General features: G+C 41.4%; 1 protein-coding gene across 1 annotated transcript in view; it reads left to right on the forward strand.

Annotated features, from left to right (window-relative positions):
- Positions 1-504: 504 nt before the first annotated feature.
- The window catches only part of LOC143288889 (glypican-6-like), a 235,574-nt gene continuing 225,072 nt past the window's right edge, over positions 505-11,006 (forward strand). The window contains exon 1 of the mRNA XM_076597551.1: positions 505-892. Coding sequence (XP_076453666.1) covers positions 727-892 — 166 coding nt within the window. The 5' untranslated portion in view covers positions 505-726. The remainder of the gene's footprint in view (positions 893-11,006) is intronic.

The following is an 11,006-nucleotide window of genomic DNA, read 5'->3' on the forward strand; positions in this document are numbered from 1 at the left end:
GGAAGGTGAGCTGGACAAGGCTTGAACGTGAGGGGGTGAATAGCAGGATCGTCCAGGTATTGTTCGTCAAGTTTGTGGTTCACACCCCCACGAGGTCTCTCTCGCGCGTCATCATCATGAATGGTTGGAGGACGGGAATAGCAGCCAATCACACACCACATTGCAGACAGTGCGCAAACACCGACAGCGGTCAGGCTGTTCCATGATCCCTCCCTCGTTTCGAGCAAGGCTTTATTCCTTGCATGGAATCTGCCGTTGACACGCGTGCGTCTACCAGACTGTTTTGCATTTAGTGTTCCAGTGAGACAATTATTCGACACTTTCTTATGATGCATGAGTTGGGCAAATAACACCAAAAGTGAGAAGACATTCTATGTTTTCTGTGCGTCGTTGTGGAATGCAGATTAGCAGTGGGAGGTAACCAGAACTGCGCTGTGGGGTTATTGTTTCAGTCAGTGCCGTTGGCATTGTAGCAGAAGTTTTCGACGAGTCGGCTGATGGGTATCGTCCGAAGGGGTTTTAAAATCGGAAGGAGATAAAAACCTACTCAGAACAGCCATGGTCAGCGGCTCTACTCGTCCTGTGTGTCGTCTGGATGGTAGCTGATTCCGAGAGAGCCAGTAGCGTTGGAGCCGTCTATTAGTGAAGAAAGTGTGTGCGCGGATTGTACGGTGTAGGCGAAGGGCCGGTAGACCTTTAGACCTGTGTCAGGTTTTTGTAGTGAAAATGGCTGCCTCCTTGCGTTTATCACTCTCTCAAGGTTTCGGTGCAGCGCTTTTATGGCTGCTGTTCACCTGGGGTCAGTGTTTGGAGATGACCTGCATAGAAGTGAAAAAATCCTACGCTGCCAAAGGATTCAACGACGCTGAAGTGCCATTCTACGCCGTCAATGGTAAGTGATCGAACGTGGAGGGTTGTCCGAGGGAGTTAAAATCGATTCCAGAGAAGCGACTGCGCTGCTTCTCTCAGCATCTGCAATAGCGAGGAGCTCAGTGCTCCTGCCGAAAGAAGCACGGAGAAGTGGCAGGCATCAGTCAGTGGACGGGGTATAGAGGAATTGTTTTAAAAAGAAAAACGGAGAGAGAAAAAAACGCAAAAACGGCAGGTTGCGAGCCAGTCACAAAATGATTGAAGTTCAGATGGTTATGAAAGAAATTGATTGAATCAGAGAGAAAAGATGGCTCTGACATAAGTGACTTGTCTTATGTTATTATTTGATTTTTTTTCTTTACAGTTTTTTTTAACGATTAGTTCTCAGAAATTCTTGGTTTTTGGAATGTATTTCAGTTCGTCTGGCAGTGTTAGAAATAATGTTCAGTTTTACAGTTGAAAGCAAATTGTTCTTACTGTGGTGAGTCACTGACTGACAGGGCCACTGGGCTGGCAACACTGTCATCATTGACATGCACAAGCACAAGTCTGAATGCACACACACACACACACACACACACACACACACACACACACACACACACGCTGTCCTCTGCTGCATATGTCGAATGTTAGGTATGCACCAACTTGTGCATGACTACATTAATACACACATGTTGTACACACACACACACACACACACACACACACACACACACACACACACACACACACTTACATTTTGTTTATAATTTTACTTTTTTCCATTCTTATTTTTCTCATTTTCTCTCTATGTATTGGCATATTAAAAACACAACCCACATATATAAAAAAAAAGATATATATAATATCTTTCGACTTTTTTTTCAAGTTTTGTTTTAGAAGTGCTGATTAAACAGAATTAGAAATGATTGGTAATGCAGAAAAATAGCTTAAGATTTAAGCATTAAAGTAAAATTGATTGAATTGTTTCAATCAAATTTTTTTTAGTTGGTGCCTTGGATTATACATAATTTTATGAAGAATTTATTATAAATGAAATAATTTATTCATGCACAAGGACAGATTTTGATCTGACTTTTTAGTTTATTAAAAAAAAAAAAAAAAAAAAAAAGGGGGGGGGGGGGGGGAGAAAAGAAAAAAAAAGCACACAGTATACATTAAGATTTATATATTTTGTTAGTTTTTATACACATTAATCCATATATATATACACCCCATCTGCCCACAACCACCATGACTCTCAGCAATTCAGTGAATGAAAAATGTTTCAGATTTTTGTCCTTTTAAACATGTCTCTTCATTCAGCACAGAGTTGATAAAAAATTAAAATATATACACATTGTAAAATAAACTCAGTGACCTACTGTGTCCCAAAATATTTTGATCAGACAGGTTAATCTATTCTGACTTCAAATTTTCCATATGAAAAGTGAAATCAATCTGAAACTGATGGGTGTGAAATTAGATTTTTGTTTGTATTTTCAGAGTAGAATATTTCCAGTTGAAAATGAGATTCTTTATTTTGAAAAAAAGACAGAAAAGACAATAGTTTCATCGGCCATTGACAGCGAAGATTATGAAGTACATATTTGTATATTGTACAGTGATCAGATCTTGCTTCTGAACAGATAAAACAACAACAAAGCAAACAAACAGCAACAGCAAATCAAACATGAAATCAAACTAAACTGGTTAAATATTTTCTGACAAGTTATGAGCATGTTTGTTTTGAAAAATGAAGTTGTGATGTTCAGTACAGTTTATTAAAGAAAAAGAAAAAACAAACAAACAAAAAACCAGAAGCGAAACAAAAAGCAGAAGAAAAAAAAAGAAAATATGTCTCTTCTTTCTTTTCCTTATAGGAATGAAAAAATGTTTCCAACTTGTTTTATGTATAGGTTTGCATCAGTTCATTTTCTGTTTTACAGAACTCAGTATCACTTAAAAAGAATAGCTATCATAATCAGATCAAGAGCTTTCTTTGATTAATTGAACATAATGAAAATTTTTCTTAAAAAAAAAAAAAAAAAAAAAAGCAACAAGGAATTTTTTTTATTTATATTGTTGAAGTTTTACATTTAAATCATTCTGTTAACATATGAAACTTTAGGCATGAGATAAAAACTTTTGTGGTATGAGAATTCTTGGAAAAAAAAAATCTCTCTCTGTCTGTCTGTCTTTCTCTCTCTCTCTGTCATGTATGTATGTATGTATGTATATACTATATATATATTTATATATAATGTATATATAAACATATTTATATGCAAAAAATGTATGCTGTTTACATGGGGAGAGATGGGGAGATAGAGATCGATTTCATTTATGCTGGAAGTGAGGTTGGAAAACATACACTGTACATGCATACCAGTTGCAAAGGTAATGCACGGGTCTCAGCAGTGGTTAGTATGTACAGCTCTTAAGCACATTATAGTTTTGAATGCGGTTGATAGGAGGATAAATAATTTTAAAACAAACATGAACACGTGTGTGCGCATGCACACACACACATACACACATATATATACACACACGCACACATACACACTATGTATACAGAGTGTCAGGATCATTTTAAGTATTTTTGATAAAGATGGTTAGAAATGAAAGAACAAACTTACAAAGAAATAGAAAAAGGAACAGTTCAGAAAATGAGAAATTGCTCAGGTTTCAGAATTGAAATACAAACTTAGATAATTCATATATATATATGGTACTAAGTGCTAGAAAGTAGAATCAGGTTAATGATACCAATGAGGTATACTTCAAAATTGCAGTGAACGCTGAGTACTATGAAGAAGTATCAGGTTGATGATAGTTAATACCAGTGAAGAATGAAAATTGCTGTGATTATGATGGAAACAAGACTGACACAGAGCAGAGCCACAAAATTGCCCACAAACACAAGTGCAATAAATGCCTATTGGCAGCAAGTGATACCCATAACACATGCTCACTTGTCATCTCTTTTCACAAATTTACGAGTAACAGTTCTCGTCAGTAATGAGAATGCAATGCAGATAACATCGTCAACACGTGAAAGCTGTTACCCATGTATTAATTAGCATACATTTTGTGCTGAGAGACTGATTGCTAGTCCTGATAATTTGGGTGAGCTGTTGATTTCTTCCTTCATGGTGTGTGTGTGTGTGTGTGTGTGTGTGTGTGTGTGTGGTGAAATCAGTAATGTGGTGCATTGTTTCTGTTTGATTTTTTCTTTCACAGAATGTTTACTTTCTTCCATTCATTTAAATAGAGATATGATCTATTATATTCCTAGTCTGTTAATTTCTCTTCTTTTTCTTTTTTCTTTAGAATGTTCTGTGTTGGAAAAAAATTCTTTCCTCCGGATTTTTTAAAAGTTTTGATCAGTTAATCCATCCTTTCAGTGACTTTCTTTTGAATTACTTGCAAATTTATGATTGGTTTTGAGTATTATTTTAAATATCACAGAGACTTGTGCCAGTCTTGCAAATTTATGAACAAAACATATAGTTGAATTGAATTATGAGTCTAAAATCCCTCCAATGAGCCAAATATTTGAACATGAAATACCAGTATCACAAATCTCTCTCTCTCTCTCTCTCTCTCTCTCTCTCTCTCTCTGTGCTGTTAGTGTGTTGTTCATCATTGAATATGATATTTGATATATATAACTTTACATCATAATATGTATAACAACACTAACACTAATAACAGATAATGATATACTATGTAAACTCAACAATGAAGCTACATTTGTGTGTCTGTGTTAATACAGATTCATAAAACAAAAAGCTGTAGATGTCAGCCTAGTAGTAGTACTAGTAATAGTAGTAAAAAGTACCACAAACAACAGGTGAGCCTTCACACCAGCACTCCAGGTCCTTGTGTAGTAAAAGTAGGCCGCGAGTTACACACAAACACAGCCACACGGCAAGCGGGTGGTGGTGGTGGTGGTGGTGTGGGGGGGTGGGGGTGGGGGGCTCTTGGTAAGGGATTTGGCCTGTTAACAGTGACCCATGGTCTGACCTCCCCCCCTCCGCACCCCCCACCTCCAATCCCCCCCAACCCCCCCCCCCCCCCCCCCGGCCCCCCAACCCCCAAATCACCCAATCACCCGTGTACTGTGGTGTGCCTCGTTGTAGTGTTAGTGTTAAACATGGTATGTAATCAAGTCGAGCGTACGTAGGGGGAGAGTAAATCACCAGGGGAGTCAGGTGTCAGAGTGTCCATAAAGGCTCAGCCCCCCTTGCAAGCTGACACACCTTGTCGGTCAAGGTGTACCACAGGGGTGGGCTGGAGAATGATGTTCAGTGTGTTTTGTTTGTTTGTTTGTTTTTGGAAGACATGGGGTTTAAGCGGAGTTTGATTAATGAAATAATTGATTGATCTATTTATATGTTTGTTGATTTCTTTAAAAATTTTTTTTTAGATGTGTTAGGGTGTGTGAGTGTGTTTTGTTTAGAGCACTTCTTGTTAGAAGTGTTTAGAGTTTTAAAATGATTTTTTCCTTTTTAAGATTTAACAAAAAAGATAATCTGATTTGGTTTCTGAATAAAATCATCAATAATTATGAAGAGACCGTAATAAAGAAACAAAACAAACTGACCAAACTAATAATTGAAAAAAACAACCACCACCTTTTAAAAGTATACGAAAAAAAAAAGGCAGATATCTGTACTCTAGTTCAGACAATAAAGTGATTGATTGATTGAAAGTACTTAAATGATCTGTGAATTCTATTCATTCTATTCTCGCTTTTCGTCATTGATATTTACTATTATTATCGTTATTGTTATTGCTATTATTATTGTCATCATGATCATGATCATCAGTATTACTTTTATTATTATTATTATTATTATTATTATTATTATTAGCCAGATTGACAACATAATTTATAATTTACAATTTTTTTTCGTTACATCCAAACAGAAGTAATCAGATGTGGGGCATGTTATCATTATAGTTAAATTTATTGTATGCTAAATTACTGTTTGCTATTAGCATATTATTACCACCATTGTTATCAATGATATTATTCTTTGTAGTTTAAATTGTATTGAAATTCACATTGTCCGTTATCACTGTTATTGTTATTCACATTTTAAGAAAAACATTATGAGTATTATTACACACACTGTTTCATACATACAGCTTTACAAACAACAATGCAGTATGGTGCAGATGGATGCATCAACATTCAACCTGTAGTGAGTTTGTGTGTGCGCGTGCACGTTCGCGCGAGCGCATCCCCCCCCCCCCCTCCCTTCTCCCGACACACAAAGCAAAGGGGTATAATCGCCCCCCTCACCCCCCCCCCCCCCAACTCCAGCCTCCTCCCTTCCCTCCCCCCTCCCAACCGTAAATTACGTGCATTAGGAGCATAGTGGTAGTATAAAGCGCCACACCACCACACCAAGCTTTGAGCGGTTTGTGTTAGAAGAGAGAGGTAGGCAGCCTTCAATACACACACACACGCACACACACACACACACACACAGAGTAGAACTCTAGTTTGCCTGCAAGGAACACGGAAACTTACTTTGGCCAAGCCAGGGGGACAGGGTTAGAAAGACCCTGAGGCTAAAGTCAAGCTGTCTGGTATCGCCCCCAGGGGGAGGTGGGGTTTGGGGTGTGGGGTGTGGTGGGGGTTGAGGGTATGGTTGGGGGGTGGGGGGTGGTGGTGGACAGGAGTGGAAGGGGCGTAAAGGGGGAGGGAAGTGGGGTGGTGGGAGTGAATCACAGGGACAAGAACACAAGCTTGTCTTTTGCTGTTGCTGCCGTTGTGTGTCTGACAACATAGTTTTGTTTGCAGCGTTATGATTTATTTTTTTTGTTTTTATTATATTCAGTTAAAAAAACAACAAAAAAAAACAACAAAAAAATTACACACAAAAAATCAAACAAATAATAATAAAAAAAAATCCAGAAAGCTTACGATTTAAAAAAAAAAGTTATTCTAGCCCTATAGTCACATAAACGGACGAATGAACGAAGTTTGATTTTAAGATTGTAAAGGAATTTAAGCTACATAATTATGTTTGTTTACTTACATCCAGCCCTCTGCGCAAATCAAAACAATACAATTAAATAAGTTAAAGAAAGAAAGAAAGAAAGAAAAAAAAAAAACCAAAGAGAGAGAAGAAAAGTGAAACTGAAAGCCAAACTGTTCGTAACAGCAACATGATCGAAATCACATACAAGTTTATAGATGAGAGAAAGAGAGACAGGTTCTTGATGGGAGAGAGAGAGATTCAAGATTCAAGATTCAAGATGGTTTATTCAATCAAGGCCATAGCCCCATATGAACAGGGGGCAACAACAAAATTTTGTTTTGTATGTGTCATTGTAATTGTTAATGCAAACAGTGCAGCATATTCCATAACAAGCTCCAATAAAACTAGGATATAAGTGTCTCTCTTAAATGAAATGCTTTAGAGAGAAACAAAGCGAAACTACGTATAGTGTTTTCATCCACCGATGACATAAGTAAACACAGTCGAAACGTACAAGGATATACATGATATTTTTTAGGAATGAGCTGGTTTCGTAGATCATTAAGGACAGGACATAGGGAGAGAGAGAGAGAGAGAGAGAGAGAGAGAGAGAGAGAGAGAGTGAGTGGCATGAGTCGACATCGGAAATTCAGAATTTCTCAGATAATGACGACAAGCGTTCCCCGATTCGAGTAAGAACGCATAAGCTCTAAAAATATTCTCTTGATTCCGCCTGAACTCATTTCTGAATTTATGCGTTCATTTATTTGTCTTTTTTTTTTTTTTTTTCCAAAATGTCTCTTTTAGTTTGTTTGTTTGTTGGGTTTTTTTTCTCTCTCGTTAATCGACCCTTCTTTCCAAAAACTGAGTGTGTTTCTTCCCCATACCCCCCTTTCCCACACACACACACACATCCCCACCAACCTCCCCCCTCCTGGCTCTTCCTGTGTGTGTACACGAGTACTTCTTGGATAGAAGGGGGGGGGGGGGGGGGGGGGGGGGAGACAGACACACACACACACACACACACACACACACACACACGACGACGACGACATCCTCCCCCTTCTCTTCTCCACGCACACACACCCTGTGCGCACTTTCATGCTACTACTGTTACAGAATGCACGACACATTCCCAAACAATCCATGGAAAAGCAAATTTTTTGCTTGTAAATTGTACGAAATGAACTTGATGGAGGTGATGGAGAGACCAACAGATTAACACACTGAGAGATAACGGTAACGATAGCGATTTTTGATTCAGATAAAGGCCAGAGCCCCTTACTGAAATAGAGAGAGAGAGAGAGAGAGAGAGAGAGAGAGAGCGCATATATACATATATAAACTTGTGAAGAATGGTGTGTGTGTGTGTGTGTGTGTGTGTGTGTGTGTGTGCGCGTTTAACCCTTTCATCGCCAAGCTCGCATTTATGCACAGGCGTGGTAGAGGACCCATGTCACTGAAAGGTGACCATTCATAGGTCTGCTATCGATGAACCTACTGCTCTTAATGTTCGGTGGTAGGGTAGGCCATATTTTCTATACATCGCAGGGGGAATCCCCAGCTGTTCTTCGCCACTGTCTTTTCTGTGTTTATATCACAAGGGAATTTTGTACTCTAAATAGATTGGCAATGAAAGGATTAACGGTATCCCAATGCCCCTTCCCTCTCTCCTCCGTTAAAACAGAAAAACAACCCCTTTTATTCTTAACGGACATGTATTTATAAATGTATTAACTTTAACCACGAAGCTCATTTTGATTGGAGGAGGCAACTTTGGGTGCATGTCACCGGTACAGAACAAGAGCACCAGCTGTTTGGGTGACAGTAGCAGTGGTGGTGGTGGTGGTGTTGGTGACGGTGGTCGGAGGGTTATGGGTGGGTTTGTGGAGTCTTGACACTAATGTGGCCATTGTCTGTCCGACCCTCCTCTGACGTGGCGCTTTATAGTCACCTGCATCTCACCCCCCTTCCTCCCCACCCCCCTACTCCCCAACCTTCTACCACCACCTCCACCACCCTCTTACCACCTCTCCCCCCTGTACTTTGCTCCCAACTCCCTATCTCCCTCCCTCTTCCAGCCTTTCGTCGTCTGCACCTGTTAGTGATCCATCAGTTGGAAACCTCGGAATTTCGCCTTGTTTCTCTCTGTGTTCGTCTCTCTCTGTCTCTCTCTGTCTCTCTCTCTCTCTCTGTGTCTCTGTATCTCTCTCCCTCCCTCTCTGTCTGTCTGTCTCTCTCTCTGTCTCTGTCTGTCTGTCTCTCTCACGTCTTCTCTGTCTTTCTCTCTGTCTCTCTCTCTCTGTTTCTCACTGTCTCTCATTCTCTGCCTCTCTCACATTCCAGCCATCCCTTCCCTTCCCCTCCCACTAATCTTAAAACTTCAAGGGGGCTGAAGGCTTTGCGAAAAGGGGGGGCTCGCAGGGCGACAAACGGGATTAGGTTTTTGAATGGATGGGCCTTTGCCTGCCCACCGTCTGGTTGGCTTGCTTGCTTGCCTCGTGAGTAGTCGTTCCTTTCAACTCCCCCCCCCCCCCCCGCCCCCTCCACACATACCTCACTCCACCCTCCACCCCCCCCCATTTCCTCCGCCCCCCCCACCCCCCCAACCACCCCCCTCTTCCAAGGTTCTTGCTATAGAATTGTATACAGTCTGTGGCCGATGATTTCTGTTTCGTAGTAATCTGACCGTCTATACAGTCGGTGGCTGGTGACTTTTGTTTCGTAACAACGTAATAATCTGACCGGATGCTTTATATAAATACTGTTATAGTATAGATACATGGATGATTGATTTTGGTATGTGGGCAAGAGTGTTTGTGTCGGAGCGTCTGTTCGGAGCTTTAGAAGGGCTCTGCCCTCTCTCTCTCTCACACACGCATGCACACCCCCCCCCCCCCCGCCCCCCCAAGTTCCGTTGAATAAATCTGCCATTGTGAGGTGCTTCGTCTGTGGTGGAAATTGTAAGAAGTCGTGGTTGATTGTTCCGTTCCCCTCACTTTGGTACACCTTGAGGCCCGTGTTTCTTGGAGGGGTATTGGGGGTAGGGGATTGGGAGAGGATGGAGGAGGGGATGGGGGTGGGGGGGGGGAGGTAAAGTAGGGAGGAGAGTAATGGAACTCAACTCTTTAAAGTTTGCGAGGAGAGAGAGAGAGAGAGAGAGAGAGAGAGAGAGAGAGAGAAGGGGGAGGGGCGAGAGAGAGTTTATTATTATTATTTTTTTAATATACCGTTCAGCTGTTGGTGAAGATTTTAGGGCTTTTTACTTTCACTTCCACAGCTGATAACCTTTCGTCACCACAGTTTTATATCTTCTAATTCAGTGTTTCTGGTCCTCAGCGTGTGAGGTCTTTCTCGCTTTAATTTTTTTTTTTTAATTGCTTTTGTCAGTCCGCCTAAGTGTTCTGTCTACACTGCTTCCTAACCCTCCCCCCTCCCCCCGGCCCTCTCTCTCTCTTCTCTCTCTGTGTGTGTGCATACTTTACTAAGGCTATTATTCGGCTGATGAGAGAGAGAGAGAGAGAGAGAGAGAGAGAGAGAGAGAGAGAGAGAGAGAGAGATCTGTATTCACTCTGTCCAGCGCTATACTATTCAGGACTACCACCATACTCGCAAGACGACAACCAACTGCATCAGTAACTGAGTAAGGTAGAGGGCAGCAGCGAGATACTATAATGCCAGTTTTTTTATTTTTTTATGTGGACGACAGAAGTGGAAGTGGGAATGGAAGGGGGTAGGGGTTAGGGGAGGGGGGGGGGGGGGAACTGTGGGAGGAGAGGATGGAGGAGGAGGTGGACTAAATCGAAGTGACGAATCTTGGGATGGAGGGAATCCGAAACGGGGGCCGACCAGCCCAGTGCGCACACACGGCAATGCCGCCGGCCGCATGCAGCAGAACTTTGTGTAGCCAGCACACCCCAGCGGTGCATAACGTGATTACAGCCAACAACAAGAGGGTTTATGAGAGAGGGCGGGGGGGATCGTGGCTGGATACAAGTAGCACCTGCCTTCTGTTCCTCCTCCCTCCTTATCTCTGTGCTGGACGAAGTGTACGCTTGCATGTCGTTTGGTCCTGTCACTGTGCTGGAGGCTGTTGTTGTCTACAGGGCTGCACAACGCACTAAACTCCCCATCCCTCTCCCACCGCCC

This window comes from Babylonia areolata, chromosome 13 (assembly GCF_041734735.1).
Source record: "Babylonia areolata isolate BAREFJ2019XMU chromosome 13, ASM4173473v1, whole genome shotgun sequence".
NCBI classification, from domain to species: Eukaryota; Metazoa; Mollusca; class Gastropoda; order Neogastropoda; family Buccinidae; genus Babylonia; species Babylonia areolata.